The sequence below is a fragment of the Mus caroli genome, unplaced genomic scaffold (genome assembly GCF_978045245.1).
Source record: "Mus caroli unplaced genomic scaffold, Mus_caroli_1 scaffold_18, whole genome shotgun sequence".
NCBI lineage: Eukaryota > Metazoa > Chordata > Mammalia > Rodentia > Muridae > Mus > Mus caroli.
This window is the reverse complement of record NW_028227273.1, coordinates 64,008,974-64,035,523: the sequence shown is the minus strand read 5'-3', so window position 1 is coordinate 64,035,523 and position 26,550 is coordinate 64,008,974. Positions and strand designations below refer to the sequence as shown.

Genomic DNA, 26,550 nt, shown 5'->3' with positions numbered 1-26,550 from the left:
TGCTTCAGGAGAGTGGAAGGAGCAAAGGTCTGGGACAGCAGGCCTTTGGTTTCCCCATCTTTGAGACGCAACACTTTGCTGTCCCAGGCCTGTCTCTATGCTAACAATAATATATAATAGCATACTATAGCAACAGGCATGGGACAATTAGTGTGTCCTGGGCACTGTAAAGTGCTTAGGCAGCATCAATTCATCTAATATTCAAAAACAACCATCATCTTGAAATAGTAACATTGTCCCACTTCACTGATAAGCAAACGAGGGTCAAAAGAGCTGTTAACTTTCTCAGTCGCTTTAGCAGCTGGCTCTGCCCCCACCTAAGCCCTGTTCCCAAGAGCCACAGTCTCCCCCTTCCTGACCTCCCACTACTGCCTCTTGGACAGAGCAGGACCTCATCGATTGGACCAGGCAGGCATAAGAGTGGCTCACAGTCTGAGGCTTTGTATCACAGAGTCCCCCACCTCAGCCCTGGACACCAGAGTCGATGTCCATCAAACTGGTCTTGCCCTGAGCCCAGCTGTCTTATGTCTGCTTCTCAGCTGTGTCCAGTAAGGAGGATACAGGTGTTCAGAGGCTCGCAGCTCTGGTCACTATATCTGGACTCAGAAAATTGTCAAGACAGAAGGGGCCGGCAGGTGTCTGGGAACTCCTCCCTGTCCCTATCCCGCCCCGCGCCCCCACCCCTGCACATTCCATGCCCCATTGTGCATGTGTCATGCCCAGGCCCACCTGTCGGATGCTGAGTCTGTAGTTGAGCACGGGGTCCACAGCGTCTGGCTCCCTCTGTGTCCACTGTAGCACATAGGAGTAATTCTTGGACAGCTTGTGGCTGCGGGTGGGGTTGGGGGTGTCGAAGTAAAACTCCGGGCTGTAGGCTTTGGCTGAGAGGGCAGGGAGGGGGGCATGGGGCCATGGAGGGTGGGGGTAGGGTGGGGTGGGGTGGGGCGGGAGAGACACAGAGAGAGGAGCCGTGGGAAAGAGGAACAGAGGTGGAGGCAACAAAGAGAAAGGGGTGTCGTGAGGAGAGTTGGTGTTGGAAGGAGAGGGGGTGATGAAGGCGGGTGGGGGTGGGGAGGGGGCGGAGATGGAGGGGGCAGATTGTAAGTTCCAAAAGGGGGATGTTGGTGAGGATAGAAAGAGGAAAGGCCAAGGAAGAAAACAGAAAGATTGGTAAAGACGAGGGCCGGGCATATAGTGAGGGAAGAAAGAAATGATAGGTGGAGGTCAAAGGGTTGGGAGACAGGAAAAATGGGGGGACGGGGAGGGAGGACGGGGGAGGTGGGAAATGTCACAGGGGCCTCTGGCTGGCAAAGCTGAGTGGGTGGGGAGAGGCCTGGAAGGGGGCCAGTGACCTGCAGCCTTCTCTCCTGCTATTGAGGAGGTGGAGGAATGCAAGAACTGAAGGATTCACCCCGTACTTTTGGGGGGCTACTGTGAAAGCCGGGGGGGGGGGGCGTGTTCAGGCAACAGGGAATCAGGTCCCTGCGGGTGCACTGCTACCTCTAGGGTGGCAACTGGGGAAAGGTTGGGGGTGGAGGGATGAGTGAGGAGGAGATTATGTTCTGCCTAGTCCAGCCTCAATAGGCTGTTCAGGGGAATGCATCTTCTTCCCTCCAAGCTACAAGCTGGGTACCCAATGGTTTTACCCATTCGCACCCTCTGAGGCCAAGGACTATGGAAGAAAGACTTTGAGCTCTGGCTGAGATGGGACTGGGCCCAGATTTTGATTGTGGGTGGGGCTGAAGGGACAGAAGCACAGAGTGGGAATCAGATGAGGCCAAACGTACAGTGGTGCATTTGAAAGGGGGCGTGGCTGTAAGAGGAACTGGGGTGGAGGGGCGTGGTCTTGAGGGGACGGGCCTTCAAGAGGAGGACAAAAGTCTTAGAAAAGACAAATGCCTAAAGACTGCAGGAGCTAGAAGGAAAGAGCAGCCCAGGCAGGGGGAGGGGTACGGGGAGAGGTTGGGGTGGATGACAGAGCCTGGTCCCAGGAAGGTGTGGGCGAGCAGGCGGGGGTGGGGCTGACCGGACGCTCACCCGAGACCTGGAAGAGGCAGGTGGCTGAGCCCACGTCGTTGGAGACGCTGCACTCGTAGTTTCCGCTGCTGTCACGGGTCAGGGCGTCCAGGCGCAGCTCGGCGTGATCGGGGGTCTCCACAGCAGCGGCGGGGAGAACAGGCGGCGGGGGCAGCAGCTGTCCTTTGAAGCGCCACACGGCCGAGGCGATGCGCTGGGGACTGCCACGCAGGAGCGAGCAGCGCAGGAGCACAGGCCGGCCCAGCGCCTGGCGCAAGTCCTGGGAACTGGGCTCCACCTCTGGAGGGACTGGGGACCGGGACTACCGTCAGTAGGACCATGGAGGAAGCAGCTCATTTGTCCCCCTGTCCCGTGACCTTGGCCTGGGAGGAGCTCAGGGCCGGTACATACTTGAAACTCACTCATACAACACCCACACTCAGACTGCGGGCCATTCACTCCAGCTATGCTTCCTAGACTGGGCCAATAGGCCTCTGGACCTCTGGTAGTGCCTCAGTGGGTCCCCTAGACCAACACATAACGAAAGACCGCATAGCCTGTGAGCTTGGAGCATTGACTCTAAAACTGGTTCAAATCCCAGCCTTGCTGTGCAAACTGAAGCAAATTACTTCCCTGTGCTTCAGTGGAAGGATGTCAAGGAGTTTTTAGGTGGTGTCACACAGTAGGAGGAGTGGTGGGGTTGGCCTAGGTTGGATGTCTGGGGAGGGGACTCACAGTGCACTGTCAGCTGCACCTGAGCCTCCCGGGATCGTACGTTGAAGCCATTGTAGCGAGCTGTCTGGCAGCGGTAGGTGCCGCTCATGTCGCGGCTCACATTCTCCAGCCGCAGCTTCCCATCCGGAGTCTCTTCCAGGGCCAGCCCCGAGGGCAGAAGGGCGGCCTCCTTGTCCACCCGAGACCACAGCACTGGAGGCCGGGGCTTGCCACGAACTTCGCACTGGAGCTCAGCAGGAGAGCCCTCCCTCACTGTCACCACTGCTCGGCCCTTGGGCACACTGATGGTGGGTGGTACTGGAGGAAGGTGGAGAGGGGTGGACCGAATTAGGGACCGTGGTCTCTGACCTGTTGCCCATCCAGGCTGGCCTTGAACTTGCTATGTAGCAGAGGCTAGCTTTGAATTTGTTCTGTTTCAGACTCTCAAGTGCCTTTAATCTCTCCTTCCCAGCCCCTCAGCTTTTCTTACAGAAGTATTTTTATATTTATTTATGTGTATATGCATGTGTATCCACATATGCATGCATGGCCCAAGGAGGCCAAAAGAGGGCACTGGATCCCAGAACTTTCGTTAGAGGGCATAGTGAGCTACCCTGGATTTCTAACCTGGATGCTGGGAGCCACCGGGCCATCTCTCCAGCATCCCTTTAGCTTTTCTTGCCTACAGAATCAGCAAGAAGTGTTTGTGTATCTCCCAACATCTTGTAGCCCTTCTTCCAAAGTAATAAGGATACTTGGTTTCAGTGAGACCCACACCACTCAGAATAGAAACTACATTTCCCAGCATGCATCTGAATAAACGCTGACCAATGGAATATTAAAGAAAATTCAGGTCTTCCTGCAGGTCAGGATGCAGATCACTGGCCTAGTGGAGCCACCATTGCAGAGGTGATGGCGCCTAGAATCCTGAGGAATTTGTGGAGGCCAGCCGCCATCCTAAGCCAGTCTGCTCCACAGCCAACTTCTACACGACAAAACAACACACATTTAGTTTGTGTGCAGGCTCAGGATGGAGCTCCGGGCCTTATACATGCTAAGCCAGAGGCTCTGCTGGTGAGCCACACCCCAGTGGCTAAATCACTATTAATTAGAGTTCCATTATTCACAGCTGAACCCACTCTGCCCCAACACACTGCCAAAAGGAGGGGTTTTTAGAAGACCTCCTTGGGTCTCTGCCCACATCAAACATTTTATCATTAAATGTCAAGTATTGAGCATTAACTATAATTAAATACAAAACAACTATTTGTAAATAACTATACAACCCAGGCGAAGGTCCGGTTATCTCGTTTACAATTTGTATCCTGCCAACATTTGTGCAGCTCTTGGCTTGCATTTCATGCCTTACTCTTCCTATTTTGGAGCCAGTTGGTTCTTCCCCCGCCCCCTCCAGGTTTAAATTGTTTCTAGAGGCTTTTACAAGGCTTCCATGTTCCAGACATCATACCAATGAGCCAAATTCAGAAACAGACTCAGGCTCCTTCACTCAATCAGAAACTTCCGGGCTTCCAAGCCCTCCAGCGCCTCCCCCCACCAAAAGATGAAGAGATTCCCGCTTTTTTTAGCCATGTGCCCTGGGGTTAAAGCTCTAGACTTGGGCTCTGGGGAGGAGGCCCTCAGACCCTGGCCTCATCACCCCAGCCTCAGCTCAAACCTGGACCTTCCTAGATGCAGGATGATCTTGTGAGAAAGCCTCGTTTTGTTTGTTTTGTTTTGTTTTTCCAAGACAGGGATTCTTTGTATAGCCCTGGCTGTCCTGGAACTCACTTTGTAGACCAGGCTGGCCTCGAACTCAGAAATCTGCCTGCCTCTGCCTCCCAAGTGCTGGGATTAAAGGCTTGTGCCACCACTGTCCCAGCATGAGAAATCCTCTTACCTACTGGGAGAGACACCTAGTCTCTTGCACTGTGGGACTTCTGTGTTTTTTTCTGTTTGCTGTACTTTCCCCTGGGTTTAGTTCCTCACCTGGCAGAGCCTACAGCATTGCTCCTCCTACCCCCAAGACCCAAAAGGAGCCCACCTCCTCCTCTGGTTCCTCAGGCAGCCTAGCTTCTCTTCCCTAGAGTCCCCTTTCCAGATCCCCCTTAATCAAGTCTATCTCCTTTAAGAAATCCCTTCTGCTCTCTCCAGTCTCCTTGGGTTTCCCTATGTGCAGATGTCAAAGGTGGGAGGGGTCTGCCAAGGTCTCTGGGTTGAGTTGCCCACCAAGAGAAACTGATTAAGGGTCAGAGGAAGAAGTACTCATAACTATTAGAGTATTTAGTACTCTTGGTACTCATTATAGTACGGCCTGGTCATGTGCCTTACCAGCCAAGGTCAGCTGGCTTCTATACTCGGTCAGGAGACCCTCTTCCAAAAGATCACCCTCTGGTGATCTGCTGCCATCCTCCCATAGTGGGTGGCTGAGCATAGACGCCAGAGGCCCTGCCTGGGCTCTTACCCCAGCTCCGACGTATGCTAAGTTTCTCAACTGTGGATTTCTAAGGCATGCTTATTCATCAGTAAGATAAACTGCCACCCCTGGCTGGTTAGGTAAAGCCACAGTAAAGGTACTTGCTGCCCAACCTATCAACCTGGGTTTGATACCTGAGACCCGCATGGTAGAAGGAGAGACCTAACTCTGGCAAGTCGTTCTCTGGCTTGCACACATGCACACCCACACAAGAGAAATGAGCAGAAAACGAACTACAGAGCGAATGGAGAAAATAAACGCTCGTGATAACGCATAGCGAACACTCGACATCCTATTATCAGCTCATTGTATTATTATAATAATTATTATCAGAATAAAGACTTGAATCTTCACCATGGCCTGTCATAGGATGTGTTCTGTCCTCTCTGAATCTGTGTATGTTGGCATCCTAATGTCACTGTCTGAAAAATGGCCATATTGGAGTAAGGCTTTTGAAGGCTGAAGTCAATGGGACCTCCCCTGATTCCATCTAGGACACAGACAAGGCACTGGGAGAAGAGGCAGCCAGCCAAGGAGCCCAACCCTGCTGGCACCCTGACCTCAGACCTTCAGGCTCCATGCTGAGAGGTCCCCATGGTGGCCTTTCTAAGCTGATACCATTCCACAATCCTAGCCACTGTGACTTCCCATCTTCCAAACAGCCAGTGTGCTCACCTACCTCAGGGACTTTGTGTATGCTGATTCTGTGTCCTCCCTCTCTCTTTGTAAACCATCTGAAATAGGTTCAGCTTCCTACCAAGTTCAATGAACACAGCAGCTATTTTCCCATTATGCTACCCCAGGTCATAGGACTTGGCTATGACAGAGACCCAACGTGTGTGTGTGTGTGTGTGTGTGTGTGTGTGTGTGTGTGTGTGATAAACAAATGGTGTCCTCCTCCCTCTAGACGCCCATTTGCAAATTGCTGTCTGCCCATCCCACGCCCCCAAATCCTGCCCCCCCAACTCCCACCCCACCAATTTCTCCAGCTTCCCCACAGTTCCTGATGCTCCCACCTGTCTCTGAGGAAATGTTGACCTCTATGCTGAGGTCAGGCACTGGTGACCCCGGGAAGGAAGCCATGCACAGATAAGTGCCGTAGTCACTGAAGTGCAGGTCAATGAGCTCCAGGCTGCTGGTGACAGCGGGCAACTCGGGGTCATTTCGGGTCACCAGCAGCCGCTTGGACGTGCGTGCCGGCTTGCCGTTTTTAAACCACTGGTAGTTCACCTTCTCCTGGGGCACCGCGTCCACGTGGCACGACAGCTTCAGGTCCTGACCGAGTTGAATATTCTCGCTTTCTTTGATCATGTCCGGGGTGATCTGGAATGTGGCGTTCTTCAGGGCTGCAAGGAGATGGGGTTCGAAGAAGGCTGGAGCTGACCCAAGGACAGGTATCCATGTTCTACCCCAGCTTCTCCTCTCAAACTGGTTGCACGCCAACGCCAATTCTGCATGCGCGCACGCGCGCGCGCACACACACACACACACACACATAATTTCTCTCAACCCAGAAATGGTTCCAATAGCTCAGAGATGTTTTCATAGCTTTAAAGAGCTCAATGCAGAGAAGTGAGTTTGGTGCTGACTTCAGGCATTAGTAATGAGCACACTTCATCAGTGAGATGCGCTGGCCTAGGCAGTGTCCGTGGATCAGGGCACCTAACCTGTCCAGCTGTCTCTGAGGGAGGCTGTTACTATGTATTCCTTAGGATGTAGGGAACTGGGATTCAGCCAGTCTAACTTACATTCTCAGAACCTTCTTGGCCACAATACTGATTTGCTTTTTTATTTGTGTTTTAAACCTTGTATATGCACAGTACTGATTTAGGAGGAGACAGGAGTCTTGATAGTGGCTCTAGGTAGCACAGATTCTAAGGAAACTGAAGAGCAATTGATTGCACTCCCATCCCTCTCCCCTTGGTACTGTCTGACTCTTTACAACACGCCTGTGTGATTTTTTTTTTAAGGATAAGAAGCCAACATGATGACCCTGCATGTAATTGCATGACATCACAGGGTTTGGAAAGCCAAGGTTCTGGATGCTTTTTAAAATGTGATTCTTGTTTGAAGTCAGAGCCCTTACTTAATAAGAGAGGCACTAACTTGACAGGACACGTATGGTGGCGTGGAGGTCAAGACTGAGCTGGACGAGACAAGCTGCAGAGTCATCCTGCGAGGTGACTGCCACTACTTAAGTCCAGAAAGATCTCGCCAGCCCATGTTGTAAAGGTCAAGTGGGGTCAGATGGAGACAGCTCGTCTTTGATGGGAAATGTGAAGCTTTCTCTGTGTAAAGCTGTGTCTAGAGAGCTCTAATCTCATTTCTTTGTTTCTTAGTCCAAGTTAAGTTGAAGAGAGTTAGCTTCTCGCTGAGTGCAGACAGAGGAAGAGACTGACTGGTCATCAAGAGAAGGACACAGAAGCCAGTCCCAACCAGCAGAGGCTCAGTTATACTTGTCAGCACCTCTACTTCACATCCAGGACTAAAGAGTTGGAAGAAACCTGGGTCTTAAAAAAAAAAAAAACAAACAACTTACTTGTTTGATGCTTTAAACACTCGGGAGATAGAGGCAGGTGGATCTCTGAGTTCAAAGCCAACCTGGTCTACAAAGTGAGTTCCAGGACAGCCAGGGCTACACAGAGAAAGCCTGTATTAAAAAAAAAAAGTGTATGGGTGTTTGCCTACTTGTATATGTGTGCACCATGTGTGTGCACGCTGCCTATGGAGGCCAGAAGAGGGGTCTCATCCTTGGATCTGGAATTACAGGTAGTTGTGAGCCACCATGTGGGCTCTTGGAACTGAATTTGACGCCTCTGCAGGAGCAGCATGTGCTCTTAACTGCTGAGCCATCTTTTCAGCCTGTATTTTTGTTTGTTTGTTTGTTTGTTTGTTTTGTTTTTTTGAGACTGGATCTCTGGTAGTCCAGGCTAGCCTTCGACTTGTTATATAGCCAAGGATAGCCTTGACTCCTGATCTTTCTGTTTCCACCTTCCATTGTTCCATTGCTGGGAAGACAGGTTTGCATTATCAAACTCTAAAGGTGTTGGCCTTAAAATAAAGATACACACACACACACACACACCAATAAACAATAATAAAAATAATAATAACAAAAACCAATAAACAAACAAAAAAGAAACTCCAATTTACAACAAGCCACTAATGAAAGTGACCAAGGCTGAGGGTTAGTTAGGAACAAGTCTATACTTCTTTAGATCTTGTGCAAGTCTGCTACTGTTTTACACTTGGTAATTAACTTCAGAGTCATTAACATTCTATGCTACTAGAGGTTTGCACATACACAGAGCATCTTTAATCCCAGCACTTGGGAAGCAGAAGCAGGCAGATCTCTGAGTTGGAGGAAAGTCTGGTCTATAGAGTGAATTTCAGGCTGGCCAGAGCTACATAGTAAGACCCTGTCTCAAAAAAAATAAATAAATAAAAAATGTATATATGGTCTATAGAAATGTTAATGTCACTTAAACTTGGTCAGTCTGCAGCTAGGAAGAAGGCCATGGAATGTCCCCTGAAGCCTACAGTACCCACGTTTAGCTTTCTGTAGCCTCCGGTTTTTGTTTGTTTGTTTGTTTGTTTGTTTTGTTTTGTTTTTTAATCAGTCTAAAAGAAACACGTTAGCAATACCAGACCTTCCTGTAAATTGCAAATTGCCGTTCTGCCCCTGGTGGTAGATTGCTGAATTGCAGGAAAATCGGAGCGCATGGGCCGTGGCTCCCTGATACACCTCACCCTCTGGGGCAAAGAGATGGTTCCCTTTCCCTGTTGGCCTGCAGTCCCTGAATGGCAGGAATCCTGTTTGTCCCAGTACCCGCCTACCCCTCCAGATCACGTACATCGCACCAGCAGGTTGACCGTCTTCTTAGCTGGGTTGCCTACATTGTTGGTGGCTGTGCAGTTGTAGTAGCCAGAATCCCGGGCCTGCACTGAAGGGATGCTGAGGGTACCACCCTGAGCCAGAGCACCCAGGGGCAGTGGGCCAGGTCCGTGGGACCAGTGCAGCTGGGGGAGGGGATCGCCGCCCGTCAGCAGACACTGCACTGTCACGTTCTCCCCAGGGTTCACCACCAGAGTTTCGTTCACAGACAGCTTCAAGGCTGGAGGTGCTAAGGGGACAAGGCGGTGGGGGTCTCAGGAGACTTCCAGGGCTAAATGAGAGGGAGACGAGGGAACAGAGAAACCTGGGCGGGGTGGGTCAGGGAAGCTCTGGCAGGGATGAGGGGAACCCAGAAGTGAATGTGTGTGTGTGTGGGTGGGTGGGGGGACTTGGCATGGGGTAGGGTGTGGGTTCACGTGGGCGTGGATGGGGAGGCGCCTGTACCCGTGGTGTTGGTGAGCTGGAAGGTGATAGCCTTGTCTGGGATGCCGCACACATTGCGCACGGACACCTGGCAGGTGTAGCTGGCATAGTCTTGGGGCCGCAGGTTCTTCAGCTTCAGGACCTTCGTCTCCCCCTGGGTGGCAGTGGATCACTGGAGTCAGGGACCTGCTTGGGTCTCCTGGGGTCCCCCACATTCATTCATCTATCCCACGCCACAGACAACAGGCAATTCCTAGACTAGTTCATATCTCCCTAAGCCCTGCCCCCTCTTGCTGAGCTTCCACCTGCTTCTCTATGGCAGAGGCTCTGCCCTGGTGCGCAGATGCCAGGGTCAGGCCTAGTCTCTCCCTCTGGGAAGAGAAGGAGTGGGAAGGGAATACCCTTGTGGCTTGTAACCCACACAACATGGGACGGGCTTACAGGCCCCATAAGGGGCTGGCAGGAACTTCTAAAAAGCCTTCCTAACAGAATGGCTTTGTTACAGGAGATCCTGTAACTTTCCATCCTAACTCCTGTTATATCTGTTCACGGGTCTCCATCTCAGCCGCAGTAGCAGGCACGGATGGCTTGCTTGTCCTTCGGATTTTTTTTTTTTCCCTATCCAGCCGTATTCCAGGGAACATGTCGTCTTTGGGAGGCCCTGTCTGGGGCTCACTCTAACCTCTGACCTCTCTGCTCTGACTTTACCCCAAGCTGTGTGAACTCCAGCCTCTCACCCAGGCATGGAATTGATGACGTCAGGCCAGTCTCCAAACCTCAGCCCCGCCCCCACCCTCCCACCAAACACCCCACACCCGGTCTCTCCTGGGATACAAGAGTGTGTGGGTGGAGCCAGCGGCCCAGCCTGACCTGAGTATAGAGAGGCTCGTAGATGTCAACCCCATTATCCTGGCTGTGGGACAGGGTGTCGGAGCCCCGCTTCCAGATAAAGCGGGCAGGCGGGTTGGAGCTGACGGTACAGCGTAGAAACACGGTCTTCTCCTGGTAGAAGTTGCCTCGGACGTCGCTCACCGTCTGATGCACCGTCAGTACAGGCTCATCCAAGTCTGCAATGACACCAGCCCTAAGTCAAGACGAAGTGACCATAGAGCAGGGGGCTCGGGCCCCACGAAGCCCTTGGGGAGCAAAGGACACAGGAAGCAGATGCCTGCCGTAGGATCTTCAATTTTGACTAAGCTGTTAGAGGTAGGGAACTGGATCCGATGACTTCCAGGCTCCCTACCAGCTGGCCTCCCCCAAGGACCTGTATGGTGCCTCTACCTCTACAGGGGGTTTATAGGATGGAAGCTATAGACTGGAAACAAGCCAGGTTTAAGCTCCCTCATTGGCTGTGAGTTGCTAACGTGACCTGCCTAAGTTCCTTTTCTCTATAGGCCTCAGTTTTCTCATTGACCAACCAGACTAGAAAATGGGTAGCCTTCAGCTCTGTTTAAACGATATGGAGATTTTTTTTTGTTTGTTGTTATTTTTTGTTTTGTTTTGGAGTTTTGTTTGTTTTGTTTTTGATTTTGAGACAGGGTCTCACATATCCCAGGCTGGCCTTGAACTCACTACACAGCAGAGGCTGAACTTTTAATCCTCCAGCCTCTACCACCCAAGCTTGGCTTTTACAGGCATACACCACCACACTCAGTTTGTGCAGTGCCGGGGATCGAACCCAAGGCCTTTTGCATGCTGAGCAAACACGCTACCAACCGAGCTACATAGGAACTGGAATTTCTGTGTAACGCTGATGCTTAGAACTCTTCCTGGGTGGTGGTGGTCTCAGGGGTGTTGTTTGCTGGAAGAGTGTATCAGGGAATTACTCAGCAGGCATGTCTGACATTTTGACAGAGGGACATGATGCTCTGATGTATAAAGTTCATGATTGAGAACTGCATGATCAAATTCCAAAAACCAACCAAACAAGCAAAAAACCAAGTGAATCTCAATGTTTTCAGTGAGCTTCCTGTTTTGTGCCAGGCAGCCTTCTTAGGGTGCACGCTGCCTCCTGACCACGGGTGGCTCCCACCCTAGCCTAGCTCCTTGAAACACCCACTACATCTAAAAGCCAGTGGTGCTTACACACGCATGCAAATGTTAACAACTGTTGAAAACGGATGGCCTAAGGCATCCTTGGCGTCTGGCACATTCCCTGTCACTCACCTAAGAACTTCTGGGAGCAGAGCCCAAGATGAGGATCGGAGAGATGGCTCAGCCTTTTAAAGCACCCGCCACCAAGCCTGGTGGCAGAAGTTTGATCCCCAAGACCCAGGACGCAGAAGGAGAGAGCTCCTTCAACTTGTCCTGTGACTCCACCCCCTACACACACTACATAAATAAATAAAAATTTAAACTTTCCTCAGAGAATCTAGCATACAGCCCAGGCTGTGTTGGGGGCGGGGGGGTGGGGTCTACAGTTTCACAGGATAGTGAGGAGCAGAATCTCAGAACTGATCCTGTATCCTTAACTCTCAGAGAAGGCTGTCCCCACTCTGGGGTGTGGTTGGAGCCAAGACTGGGTTACTTTGCTTTTTCTTCGTCTGAGAAAGAAGTACAATTCAATATGCTGTTTAAAGGGTTACATCAAGGTCCATGAGAGGACATGGAAATGCAGGAATGGTTTAGGGAGATACAGGGTGAAGGGGCAACACACAGCTGGCCATTTCCAGAGAGGTTTTTCCAGTCCTTGCCACTGCTCCATCTTATCTCCCTTTCCCACCCCTGAGGGGTCTGGAGCCCTGGAAGGGCCCGTCCCATCAGGATCCAGAGCCTCGAGAGACCTTAACTCACACTGCACGTCCACTCGGATAGACTTGATGGCTGGCACGCCCACTCCGTTCTCCGCCTTGCAGTAGTAGCGACCTCCCTGCGTGCGGGCGATGCGCTCGATCCGCAGAGTCTCATTGAAGACCGACGTCTCCTGGAACTTGTCCGATGCGCTGCCGGCAGTTTTGGTCCACCGCACCTGGATGGGCAGTCACCACACTGAGGCTGAAGGCCCTGCTGAGCAGGCGTCCCCTGCCTGCCCCATGCTCTCCAGGGTACCGGAGAGGGTGGACCCAGGCCTGACCTTCGTGACCCTTAGGATGCCACAGTGAGAAGAACTGAGGGGCAGAGGGAGGAGGTTCTCAGGCAAGGCTGTGGGTCTTGTCAGGACATGTATGGGACTTGAGTGAGCCTCTTGTGCCTCTTTCCTAGCTACGTTGCCTAGGGTTAATGGAGGGCTGGACGAGCATATATCAGTGCTGGGAAGACTGCTAACTGAGCACGTTGTTGATCTGCTTGTTAGCTTTGTGATCTCAGCCCTCAGTCTCACTCCTGCATGTGAAAGAGCTATGTTGGCAGCCGGTCTCAAAGATGGCTTTATGGGCTTCACTCTCTTCTGCAGGTCCCGCCCTCTGTTCTACCGAGGCTCTGTGTGGCCAATAGACTTCAGCAGGGGAGAGCCTAGACTAGGATAGGAAACTGATTTCCATCACAGCCTTGATGAGGAGAAAGCCCTGCTCCCCTGCCCTAAGCACTCCTGTGGAGAGGAGCCTAGGAGAAGCTACAGCCTCAGGCCATCAGCAACCACGTCTCTCTGAAGAGTTCTCCAGCACTACTCCCCCTGGGATGACTGACACCCAACTGCAGCCTTTTGAGAGAGATTGCGCAAGAGTCTGCCAGCTGCTGGATTCCTGCCACTGGCACTGGGAGACAAGAAGTGTTCCGGGACTCAGCCCCTGCATTTTGAAGTATTTGCCAGTCAACAATAACTAATATAGCATAATGCCTACTTTGCAAGTCATGAGGCTTAGGGAGTGGAGCACTTAAATGTGGTGCCTCAAACGCATTAGTCAGTCAACAGTTTCTATTATTAATAGTGATCTCGGTAAGTGTCCATGCTCTGAGGAGTCACCTTAATTTGTCTATGTAGATGTTAACATACTATTCAAAACTTGGGGTTGGTGTCGGTTTTTTGTTTTTTCCTTTCCCAGGTTGTTTTTAAATGCTATGAAGCTGACAGGCAGGACTGAATCCCGTATTCTTCTGCCTCCACTTCCACAGTGGCTGATATTCTATGAGTGCAGCAGCGGGTCTGTTAATACAGCTGTGGGGTCAAACCCAGGGGTTCGTGCTCACTCAGTTCTCCTAAGTGAGCTACATCCTCAGAACCCTTCTCGTGATTTCCATTGCTTCTCCAGACTTGTGGTTAATATCTTTGCTCTAGCACCCAATTCACTAATTTTCTCTTTGGCTGTCTCTGAGGTATTAAAATCATCTTTAAAAAAAAAAAGACTGTATTGCTTTTATTTCTATGATTTCTGTTTGCTTTTTCCCTGCACCAAACTGATCAAGACCTAGGGCAAGGTCCTGCTTTCTCCTAGGTGTTGGTACCCTGCTGTGACCCTAGGGACAGGTTTCTGCCAGGCTGCTTTGCAGGCAGAAGCTCTTGGGCACCTACTTCAGCTTAGTCCTGACCTAACCTGTAGCCCCGCTGCGGTTTGGATGCGCGGTATCCCCGAAAGGTTCCTGTGTTCGAGGCTTTGTGGCTAGCCGACACGCTTTGAGGAGATGGACCACTGATGGGTTCAGATGTGCTGGCATGGAGATTGTGAAAACCGGAAAAGTGGGAACTAGTTTGAAGGAGTTTGTCACAATAGGGGCATGCTTTGGGAGAGTTTTGAAATGCTGAGGCAAAAGTCAACCTTCTCTGGCATTTTGTCCCCACAGCAATGGGAACAACTGCCTCTCTCGGACTTCAGCCTTACTGCTTTGTGTATGTAGCCGGCTCTACCTCCTGCTGAGCTGTGCACAGCCTCAGACTCCTCAGCTTATGATCACTGCTGTTGTCACCCAGGCGAGGGGGGGGGGAATCCTTAAACCCTCTCAATTAATTTGCTATTAGTTGACTTAAAATCCCACTAACTTGAGATGTCACATGGCTGGGCTGTCAGCAGTGTCTCCTGCTAGTCTTATCACAGACTGTCACCTGACAGTTTTAAAACTGTCCCACCCAACCCCCAGCAAATGTTCTCTTCCCCTGTCCAGCAAAGGACAGTTGCTTTTCTCTGTCTCTCCCATACTCCAGGGAAAGGTGACTTTTAACTCTCTTCTCATTCTCAGAGGGGCCTTCTATGTCCTTGTAATTAACTATGGGACTAATTGTCTTTCTTATCCATAACTTTTCCTTAGATCTAAAGAGACCAGAACACTCTGGGGGCCCAAAGAGAACAGCACCTTTGCATCAGAAATTCGGAACACAAAGTCTGTGACTGCCCTGAGGACTACTTGGCTCCCATCTGTCTGTCCGTTCTGCCCCATCCCCCGCCAACCCCTACATAAGCATTCACCACCTACCTGGTGGACATCCTCCTTTTTATTTTCCAAACAGGGTCTCTAATGGCCCGGGCTGGCCTTACTTTGAACTCAAGACCCGTCTGACTCCATCTCCAAAGTGCTGGGACAACAGGTGTGCATCACGTAGAGCGTATAACAGACAGCTGCTCCTACTGCTGGGGCACACCCCTAGCCCTCTGCCTTTTCCAGCTTGCTGCTCTAGATCACTCCTTCTCCCTGACAAATAATTTGACCTAAAGTCACTAGGTTACTTGAATGGCAGCAAAGGACTTGAGATAATGACTTCCCCCCATTCTGCATAGATTTCCATGGTATCTCAGGCCATGGCATGCCCACACCCTTGCTTCTTGTTTGGACTGACGGGAGCTGTGTCCACTCAGTTCTCCATCTTGACCTTGGCCTGGATTTGTAGGTCCCACCCTTGCTCCCCTGATGGATAGGTTCCCAGCTGCATCCTTGACGCCCAGTGCTGTGTTTGGAACATGACAGATGCTCGCTGTCACGATAAGGAAGCAAGCAGGAAAGGAGGCATCTGGGGAGAAGATATCTCAATATCAGAAGTGGGATTAATTGGGGCATACTGGGAATGATGAAAAAGACCCCTATGGCCAGTACACAAAGCAGTAGGGCTGAAGTCCGAGGGAGTCAGTGTGTAGGGGCAAGTGGGGCCAGGATACAGAAAGTCTGCAGTTGCTCCCCCAGGGGCTTAAGCAAAGCTGATAAACAATGGGGAGCCACTGGCTGGTGCTAAGGGGGACGGGGAGGAGGTAACAGAGCAGACTCGAGGGTGTTCATTCCAACGGGATGAAGGGAATGGGCAAGCAAAGAGCCTGGGAGATCAATTCCATCTCCCTCAGTGGTATCAGGACCAGGGACAGGGCTGAGGCTCTGAGCTAGGTGGGCCTATGGAGAGGAGACCACACAGAAAGCCAGAGTCTGGCCAGCCAGCTATGGGGGAAATGGGGGCAGAGCCAAAAATGTAAGCTTGTTTGACAGGGCGAACGATGAAGCCAGTGATGGAAACAGGAAGACGGAGGGTGCTTACCCAACACGCCTAGCATGAACCAGACCTGGGATCCATCCCTGGCACTGCATAAACCAGGCGTGCATTACACAAAGCTTGCATCTGGAGTGTCAGCAGTATGTAAGTCCAAGCAGGAAGGTCAAAGTTCAAAGTTATCCTTAGCTAGGCAGCAATTTGAGGCTCTGTTTGGGTTACATGGGGCCTCGTCACCCAGCCATGACCACCAGTGGGGACATACGGGACTCGTGCACAGATGGTGGGTATAGCCTGGCAGCCTCCTCACTAGACTCACCAGCCACCTCCCTGCCATCCCGTGTGACACTCAGATTCACAGAAATGGCAGCTGCACAGTCTTCAATGCCAGAGAAACCTTTGTGCGTGATCGAGCCGTCACGGAGGGAGGCTTTAGGTGGAAGGAATCTTCAGGGGCTTCCTGGCGCATCTGCTTATCTCAAAGCCAAAGCTATGAAAGCTGTCTCCGTTCCCCCAAATTATCAGGGGGGAAGAAAAAGATTCTGTATTTCAATGTCCTTCCTAGAATCCAATTGCCACCTCTGTTGCCGCTATTCAAGTATTAAAGGTCACAGCGGCTCGCCAGGCAGTGGGTTCCTCCAGCCCTCCCCCCTACCTGCCTCCTCCATCAGCAATAGCCAGCCAGCTACCACCTCCTGCCTGAACTGAGCACTTGATCTATGACAAAACTCATCTGGCATTTCCAGACACTTGTCTTCTGTCCTCCTCTAATTGCCTTGCGTCTTTGAACCGTCAAAGTTTGCTCTGGCCTGCCAAAAGACCCAAGTGCCGCCTGTATTATCTGTGTAGCTTCTGACCCAAAGAGGAGGGCAGCACGCCAAGCTACAGAGGGCACGGCTTCTAAACTCAAACTCTGCTTCCGCTTCCCTAAGTGCTGTGGGACCTCAGGAGTTTGCCCAGCACCCCAGGGCCTCACTTTCTCTTAGCTGTAAAATGGGGCCTTTGGAGAAGTCAGAGAGAGAGAGAAAGAGAGAGAGAGAGAGAGAGAGAGAGAGAGAGAGAGAGAGAGAGAGAGAGAGAGAGAAAGAGCGCAATGGGCAAGGGGCCTCCTTTGCATACAGTCTGTCCTCTAGCATTTTTTTCTTTCTTTTCTTTTCTTTTCTTTTCTTTTCTCTTCTTTTCTTTACTTTTCTTTCTTTCTTTCTTTCTTTCTTTCTTTCTTTCTTTCTTTTTTTTTGAGACATGGTTTCTTTGTATAGCTCTGGCTGTCCTCGAACTCACTTTGTAGACCAGGCTGGCCTCAAACTCAGAAATCCGCCTGCCTCTGCCTCCTGAGTGCTGGGATTAAAGGCATGTGCCACCACGCCCGGCCCTCTAGCATTTCTTGAGGGTGTGTGTAAAGATGTATCTGTTCCACACAGTTGAGGGGTGGAGTGAAACAGAACAACTGGTATTCTGTTTTTTTTTTTTTTTTCTCTTGGCTAGCAATGTTCTCAGGTGATGGTACCCACAGCAGCATCCAACACTTCCCTGAAGAGTTAATTTCCAGGCTAGTCATCTGGTCCCAGTCTTTCCTGTCCTGTTACATTGCTTGCTCTGTGGAGTGTAGTCTCCAGCTCCTACTTCCTCTCAAACTCTGATCCCAGGCAGAGTGCAGCAGTGTGCAGTGTGGTCAGAATAGGAGCCTAACAAGGCCAGGGCCTATCTTACCTGGGGCCGAGGGTGTCCCGTGACCAGGCACTGCAGCACCAAGGTGTCGCTCTCCCGGATGGTGTAGACCCGCTCGCTGATGTTATCCTCCTTCACCACACAGGCCTGCCCCGCATGCACAATCTGGGCCTGGGCTGGAGCTTCAGAGAGGACAGAGGAGGAGATGGAGGACTAAGTGATTTCAGGAGCTCTGAATGTGTCTGGGGAGAGTCCAGTCCGACTTCCCAGACTTCACCAGCATTGGGCCTGGACTGACTCTTTCTGAGTCCCAGGCCAGAATCAGGAGACCTCTGAATTTGGGGACTATGTGTTCTCTGTGTACCATATGTGTTCTTCAGTGAGGGACAAGGGGCGAGGACAAGGGTGTCCCACCTACTTTGCTGTGATAGACGTAGCCGAAGGGAGGAGATTCTAAAAAGACGCTGTGTCTTAAATCTAAACGATCAGACTATTAAAACAAAGAACCCTAAAGAATGGAAATCTCCCCCCAGGAATCCTGCAGGAGGAGGAAAGGGACCAACAAGAAGAGGAACTTGTCTCCTGGGAAGATATTTCACACCGTTCCTACAATGTATCAAACCACCTTACAGGAAGAGACCCATGCCCAGGCAATGATTGGTCAACAGTAGACAGGACCACACCTTGATAGGGACTGCTTAGTGTGTGCATCCTTGGTCTCTGTTTAGACTTTGATCTCAATTCAGGACCCCCAAAGATGGCCTTGGGGTTTCACTGAGTCTCTGTCCCTCTTCCCAATGTGGCTACATTGAGTAAACCCTTTTCTGCATCCTACGTCGTTTTGTTTTTGTTTTTGAGACAGGGTTTCTCTGTATAGCCATGGCTGTCCTGAAACTCACTTTGTAGACCAGGCTGGCCTTGAACTCAGAAATCTATCTGCCTCTGTCTCCCAAGTGCTGGGATTAAAGGTGTGTGCCACCACGCCTGGCCCTACATCATTTTTTAATTGGCTTATTGAGGACAGTGGCCAGACATGACTTGGGCCACAATTACACAATAACACTGAATGCTGGGTAGTAGCCTGTTGCTCTGTTAGTTTGACTTCTCTGTCTTGGTAGCTCCAAGTCTTGGGTGTTCCTGGTGCTACACCCAGCTCCGCAATATGGCAACTGTGCCCATCCTCCTTTGTTACTAATGGCTCACAGTGCTCAGGTAACCCATTTCCTATCACACACACACACACACACACACACACACACACACACACATAGAGGGAGGACTGGCCATAGTTGTTCTGGCTCTTGGGCTCCCCCTAGGGACAGGCTAAGCCTAAACTTCCCAAACCCCATTTTTGCTTGGCTGCCTACCTCAATTTCTCTTGAGGCCACATACCTATCAAATGAGCAGATCACATACCTATACTCACTTCTACCCTCTCAGCCTCTGCTTTTTCAATTTAATTTGCATGTGTGTGTGTGTGTGATGTGTCTGTGTTTGAGTACATATGTGAAGGTGTGTGCACGCATGCGTGTGGATCCAGAGTGTCCACACATCAGAATGTACAGGATGGTGGTACATAGGCCTCATCTTGGTCCCTACACCAGACCCCATGTTGAGAAGGAGTGATTTCACAAGGATTCTTGGGAGCAGAAAGCATTAGCTGCTGCGGGGGCTCCTGGGAGGCTCTGTGGAAGAGCTGCATTTGCCTCAGACTTCAAAGCACAAAGAAGACCCATTCTAGTGGCCAGAGGTGAATCCCACATTGAGTGTCATCCAAGAAGAACGGTGGTGATGTCTGGGCCTTAGTTTACCTGTCTCTGAAATGGAGATGCAGCCAGCTCCTAGAACTTACATGGTGGTGAGTATGAACATGATGAATGAAAAACAGGATTGCCACGGGTTCAAAAGATGTGCCTGCCATCAACACGATGGGACAGATCTAACCAGAGCACTATTCCCAGAGGCCATCAGTCAGCAGGTCAAGAACTTGAAAGAGGATCTCATCCAACCCAGGCTGATGTCTCTGTAGCAAGGATCAACATTTAAAAGATAAGCTGTGTGTCTTTGGGCAATTGGAGTCACCTCTCTGAGCCTGTTTCCCCACCTAGAGGAGGAAAATGGATGGATGATCTCAGAGGTCTTTTCAACTTGCTATTGATTTTGTAATCAGCGTGTGTGCGGTGCCTGTGTAAAACACACACTGTCCTCCAGGGAACGAGCCTGTCGCTGTCACCATGCCATAAAAATGTGCAACCGTCAACTGTACACATAAGAGATAGATATCTTTGGCCCGGGTCCCCAGGAAACCTCATCAAGCAACAAGCTACCAAGAGATGTCATGCATGCTGGTTGCTGATAAGACCAGGAGGCTGCATGGATGTCTGCAGGAAGCCCGGGGTGCCTCTTGACAAGGAAGACATCGGTTGAACAGGCTTCAATGGAAGATAAGCTATAATCTTGGACGCTGTGGCTTGCCCACAGCAAGGCGGTGTTGTAATGACAGGGGTTTTGGTGGCTGATAAGGAACGATGGAAAAGACTTACAAAGCTGCACATGCTTAGGGCACAGCCAGCCTGGGCCAGGTGTGGGGCCCTGGCCAGCAGTCACAAGCAGAGCCTGTAGCTTCCTCACTGAAGGCGGGCAGGGAGCAGCCATCACCGATGACATCATTAGGATGGCCCACCTCCCTCGGCCAACATTAGCTATTACGAAGATCCTGAGTCTCATATGGTAGAGTACACTGCAAGGGATCTGGGCCACACTTATGAATGCTAAACAGCCGTGTGGCCCACGGTCCCGTAGCTCTCTTGGGGATGGATGCAACAAGAATGAGCTCTCAAGGCAATCACACAACACGTCCAAGCACCTCCCAAGGGGCTGGAGATATTTCGTGGTTAAAAGCATGCACGACTCTTTCAGAGGACCTGAGTCCAGTTCCCAGAATCCACATGCATATACTTGCCCCCCCACACACCACACACACCCATAATTACAAATAAACCATTTCTTTAAAACAGAATCATCTAAGTGACTTTTCTTCTTATAACTAAAAAAAAAAAAACCCTCATAATCAAGTCGTGAGGCTGTCAAGAGTGGTAAAGGGGGACCCAGTGTGATGGTGTGTGCTTGTATAGAGCAGTGGGGAGGCAGAGGCAGGCAGAGCCTTGTGAGTTCGAGGCCAGCCTGCTCTACATAGTAAGTTCTATGCCAGCCAAGGGCTATACAAAGAGACCCTGTCTGAAAACAAAAACAAAAAAGAAGGGGGGCTGGAGAGATGGCTCAGTGGTTAAGAGCAATGACTGCTCTTCCAGAGGTCCTGAGTTCAAATCCCAGGAACCACATGGTGGCTCACAACCATCTGTAATGGGATCCCATTCCCTCTTCTGGTGTGTCTGAAGACAGCAACAGTGTACTCACATACATCAAATAAATAAATCTTTAAAAAACAAACAAACAAACAGAACAGCAGGCAGTGTCTATCAGCTACATACTGCAGGCTTGCTGGACGTGGAACTTGTGGCAATTCTCCTGTCTTTGCTCCCCTCTCCCAGTAAGGGCACCTTGGGATGATGCTCTCCCACTATTGTATCCAAAATGTTCTAAGGATCCAACTGGATTTAACTGGAGCCCTCAGCCATGCATGGCTTGGGTTTTACCCCATCCCCACCCCTAAGCCATCTCCTCAGCTCATGCTGGTGTCTTTACATAACGCATCTTCAGCCAACGTGAAAGAAAGGAGCAATGGCCAGGCCATCCCTGCCAATCCTCCCAAGCATGACTTGACAGAACCCAGGCACAGATGTGTCTATAACGCATGATTTCATTTGTTCAAAATTCAGAACTGCGAAAGTTAACCTTGTAGCGACAGAGGTTTGGCCTTGGGTAGACAAGGTATTATTCACTGGGAAGGGAATACCAGAATGTCCCGGGGAAGGTGGGATACAAGCTAGCTGGGTCTGAATGCCGGTTCCGTGGTGGCAAGGTATCTGTTTGGACGTTCACCCTGTCTGTTCAGGTTCGGATATGACGTGCTTCTCTCAGACAGACTTAAGTGTTGGAAGCTTGGTCCCCGGCTATGGCAAGAGGTGACTGGATCATAAGGATACTAACTTAATGGAAGGCCTTTGATAAAGGAGCTCAGGCTGTGGCTTGATTTATGTGGACCTGCTTATCATTTGTGTAACCCTGAATTTGTTCCCAGGCACTATATAAAACAAGGCATGAACCCCAGCACTTAGGAGGCAGAAGCAGGAGATTGAAGCACTTCAAGGTCATTCTTGGGTACGTAGCGTTTGAGGCTAGCCTGGGCTATTCGAGATCCTGTCTCAAAGCAGAGCTGGGTATGGTTGAGTACACACATCAGTCATTTAAGTGCCTGTCTTGTACTCATGAGGGTTTGGATTTGAGTTGAATCCCCATAACTCATGGGGTTGTTTGTTTGTTTGTTTGTTTTAGAAAAAAAAAGCTGCTCGTGGTGGTATGCATTTGTAATAACCATGAGCCAGAACAAACCTTTCTCAACTCATAAGTTGAATGTCTCAGGTATTGTGTCACAGTGACTAACACACTAAGTTCTACTTCAACGTAAGAAACAATAAAAATGGGCTGGAGAGCTGGCTTAAGGGTTAAGAGCACTGACTGCTCTTCCAGAGGTCCTGAGTTCAATTCCCAGCAACCACATGATGGCTCACAACCATCTGTAATGGGATCCGATGCCCTCTTCTGGTGTGTCTGAAAGAGCAACAGTGTACTCACATACATAAGATAAATAAATCTTTAAAATAAGAAACGATAGAAAACCATCTATTCACCTGTCTGGCATTAATCATTGTAATTAGAGAACCTAGAACTATCTGCAACCTCTGCATGAAGAACGGTTGTGTAGCCATTTCCTGGGAACAGAAACAATCCCTCCCTGAGGGAGGAGAGAGACTCCAGCAGATCATCAGGCAATTCAGAGGGCTTTGGGGTTCACAAGGCCCCAGGTTACTCAGGCAGGAAGAGTTGCCGGAGAGAAGACTCTGGTGGAGGTGGAGGTGGTGCAAGTTGTGCGGGGATCTCAATGGATGTAACCGCCTCTAAGCTGCCCAGTCTCCTGTAAGTAACAGCTATAAACTCAGTTTCACTAAGTGCCTTGTGGGTAAACAGAGATTCATTCCCGCCTCCTCAGGAAAACCCACATGTTAATAGCTGATCTGGAAGGAGCAGTGGTGGCACACAACTTTAAAGATTTATTTATTTTATGTATATGAGTTCACTGTAGCTGTACAGATGGTTGTGAGCCTTCCTGTGGTTGTTGGGAACTGATTTTTAGGACCTCTGCTCGCTCTGGTCAACCGTACTCACTCAGGCCCAAAGATTTATTATTATACATAAGTACACTGTATCTGTCTTCAGACACACCAGTAGAGGGCGTCAGATCTCATTACAGGTGGTTATGAGACACCATGTGGTTGCTGGGATTTGAACTCAGGACCTATGGAAGAACGGTCTGTGCTCTTACCTGCTGAGCCATCTCGCCAGCCTGGCACAAAACCTTAATTCCAGCACTCAAGAGGCAGAGACAGGTAGATCTCTGATATCAAGGCCAGCCTGGTCTACAGAGTGAATTCCAGGACAGCCAGGGCTACATAGAGAAATCCTGTCTTGGGGGAAAAAATGGTTCCAGCTTTACATTTTCCTCCTGGTGTAACATCCCTGGTGCCCCCTCTCGCTGACATGTTGCTGTGTGACTCGTGACCACAGACTATGCTCTCTGCCCCCCAGGCTCCACACATCCTGGGAAGCCTCCAGGAGCAGCGGTGTCCGCTTCAAAAGGCCAGTAGTCAGGGCCTGTCATAATCTTTTCCTCCATCTGCCCAAGAACAAACGTTCAGGGTTGGCGCCTGCTGGGTGCTGAAGAGACCGGCTCTAAACGTAAGCAGGGCTCACTCTCAAAGGGCATGATCAAGCAGGGAAGCAAAGAGGACCAAGGTGGCTTCGGGGAATGTAGGGGGATGTGACAAAGAACGGGAGTGACAGACTAGAGAAAGGAGCAGACTTCTGAAGTCTAGAACTGGCGGCCAGGTCTGCTACCCCCTGCTGGGTGACACAGCTCAAGTTTCTTAACCTTTCTGAGCCTTGGTCTCTTGGCTGCCCCTCAAAACCACCGCGAATGTTCCAAGCAATGTATGTATGCACATACTTAAAACACTGGCCCAAATAACGCAAGCTCCTCTTGAGTGACAGCCCCCCAAGAGTATGAAACAGGGGCAAGAAGAGGGACAGAAACCACCTACTATGGTCCTCTTGCAGATATCTAACTGGAAGGGATATGTCTTGTGAATACGCTAGAAATTCATCCCGTGGGTTATGCAGGGACTGAAGGTAGGGGGCGCTCTTGAGCTCCTTTGAAGATAGGGGGTGCTCCTTTGGGGCCTGAGTTCAATTCCCCAGCACCCATGTAAAAACCTAGGGCTTGCTCTCACTATTGGGGGTTGGGGAAGGGGACAGGAAAAGATGATTGCCGGGTCTTGCTAGCTCAGAGACCATTTTTTCAGTCAATAAGGCAGAAAGTAACAACGGGACACCTAACACTCTCCTCTGGCTTCCACAAGCATGCGCACAGGAACAAATACGTGGGCATATGTTTCATGCTTACACGTGTGCATAAATAGGCATGCACTTGTTGAATAAATAAAATAAAGTGATATCTGGCACATAGCGAGCAAGCTACCTAAACCATCAGCCTCCACTAAGAAAGACGTGAGCTCCTGGGCACTCCGCCTCTCTACGAGGTGGTATAAAGACCCTACCACCCGCTCTGCACATGCTCAGTAGAAGCGTGGTCCTGCCGTGCCCTGCATAGATTTCAGCTCTTTATCTCTGTTCCAAGACAAAAAAAAAAAAAAAAAAAAAGGGTGTGTGTGTTGGGGGGGGGGGAGCAAGTCAATGTTTAGCCTCCTTTGCAAAAAGGGAAACTGAGGCACAGGGAAGAAAAACACCTTGACCGGGTCACTCACTGAGACCACAGTGGCCGGGACTCAGACCCTAGCATTCTCCAAGCCGCCTTGCAACTCTGTTCACTGTCCTGTGGAATTCCCACCACTTAGTTCCGTGCTGTGACTAAAGTCAGTCAGTGAGAGACTTGGGTGAGCTTGGGACGTGAGTCAGACCTCAGGTCATCCCACAACAGCACCCTCACCACAATAGCATACTCAGGAAGCACATTCATTCTGCAGTGTTCTACAGAGGGTGTCATCTCGGAAGGGGCCTTATGTGTTGCCTTTTTTTAAAAAAAAATATTTTATGTATGAGTACACTGTAGCTGTCCTCAGACATACCAGAAGAGGACATGGGATCCCATTACAGATGGTTGTGAGCCACCATGTGGTTGCTGGGATTTGAACCCAGGATCTCTGGAAGAGCAGCCAGTGCTCTTAACTGCTGAGCCATCTCTCCAGACCTGTTTGTTGCCTTAATGAGCCTATTGATGTTCCCATTTTTCAGGTAAGAAGGATGAGGCTCACTCAGCAAGATTATAAGGTGGTCTGGAAGCCATGGCACTTCCTGGGTTTTATTCACTGGGGATCCAGCGCAGTGCTAAGGACTTGGCTCAGGATACCCAGGACACTGGCTCTGGTCAGGTCACATGGGCAGGATCCTTCATCACTCTCCCTCACTGAGACCCCTCTTGCCCTTCCATCTCTGGGAAGGAACATGTTTATTGATCCTTTTATGCACCTAATGTAAATGGACACTCAGTAACTTAGTGGAGTTAACAGTGCTGAAATATTAACAAGCCTTTCTCCCTTAATTAGCTGCTCAGAGAATGGTGTCGGACGTGGGAGACAGCTTCCTGGGGCAGGCAACAGCAGGGTTGCCGCAGTGATCCTGTGACGCCCTTCCTGTGGCCTGTGGGCCTCTCAGGGAAGTGAGCCTTGTCCTTCATGCTCTCAGAAATGGGTTTGGTCTAACCTTCATGTGACCCAGCTATTACACAGCTGCCAGAAGCCTGGCTTCTCTGACTGCCAGCCATGGGTGACCCAGGACACTTCCTGAGAGCCTGCTGAGGCTAGAGGTACCTCTAGGTCCATGCTGGGAAGACTGGTTTGAAGCAATCCCATCTCTGCCTATCTCCTCTAGCCTCACCCTGGGCGAGCCCTCTGCAGAGACAGACATTCCTACAGACTTTTGGCCCCACCAACCCCTAGTCATTGTCTCCCAAGCCAAGCACCCCATGGTCACATTCATTGATCTTCATCTTTCCCCTCCTTCCTGTGCTCCCAAGCCTTCCTATGGCCCAATCACCTTTGACTTTTCCACTTATGGGTCAATTGGTTCTGTAACATTTCTTGAGCCTCCATGATGAACTAACTACCTGAATCCTTGGAACCTCATAGAGAGAACGCCTCCTGGGTTAGGAGCCTTGGGGCTCTTCAGCTCAGACCACGGTAAAAATATGCTCCCCACCTCAAGGTCTACTGTGTTTATCAAAGCCACGTCCACTGGACAGAAGGAATAGCTCAGTGAGCCAGTGAAGCCCTTGCCTTGCAAAGCACAGTGACCCCTGGTAGTCACATCAAAAGCCAGAGTGCACTGGCTGGTCTTGTGTGTCAACTTGACACAAGCTGGAGTTATCACAGAGAAAGGAGCCTCCCTTGAGGAAAGGCCTCCGTGAGATCCAGCTGTAAGGCTTTTCTCAATTAGTGACCAAGGAGGGAGGGCCCAGCCCATTGTGAGTGGTGCCATCCCTAGGCTGGTGGTCCTGGTTTCTGTAAGAAAGCAGGCTGAGCAAGCCAGGGGGGGCAATCCAGTAAACAGCATCCCTCTATGGCCTCTGCATCAGTTCCTGCCTCCAGGTTCCTGCCCTGTGTGAGTTTCTGTCCTGACTTCCTTTGGTGATAAACAGCAATGTGGAAGTATAAGCTGAATAAACCCTTTCCTCTCCAGCTTGCTTCTTGGTCATGATGTTTGTGCAGGAATAGAAACCCTAAGACATAGAGCATGGTGCTGGTAGTGAGTGCTGAGGAGTGGGGAGAG

The 26,550-nt window shown here is 50.5% G+C and overlaps 1 protein-coding gene across 1 annotated transcript in view; it reads right to left on the bottom strand.

The window, feature by feature from the left end:
- Mdga1 (MAM domain containing glycosylphosphatidylinositol anchor 1) overlaps window positions 1-26,550 on the bottom strand; it is a 56,610-nt gene that overhangs the window by 9,472 nt on the left and 20,588 nt on the right. Inside the window, exons 2-10 of the mRNA XM_021149662.3 lie at window positions 17,572-17,711; window positions 12,315-12,489; window positions 10,392-10,588; window positions 9,543-9,675; window positions 9,058-9,327; window positions 6,220-6,549; window positions 2,752-3,048; window positions 2,038-2,325; window positions 730-881 (exon numbers count right to left, since the gene is read on the bottom strand). Coding sequence (XP_021005321.1) covers window positions 730-881; window positions 2,038-2,325; window positions 2,752-3,048; window positions 6,220-6,549; window positions 9,058-9,327; window positions 9,543-9,675; window positions 10,392-10,588; window positions 12,315-12,489; window positions 17,572-17,711 — 1,982 coding nt within the window. The remainder of the gene's footprint in view (window positions 1-729; window positions 882-2,037; window positions 2,326-2,751; window positions 3,049-6,219; window positions 6,550-9,057; window positions 9,328-9,542; window positions 9,676-10,391; window positions 10,589-12,314; window positions 12,490-17,571; window positions 17,712-26,550) is intronic.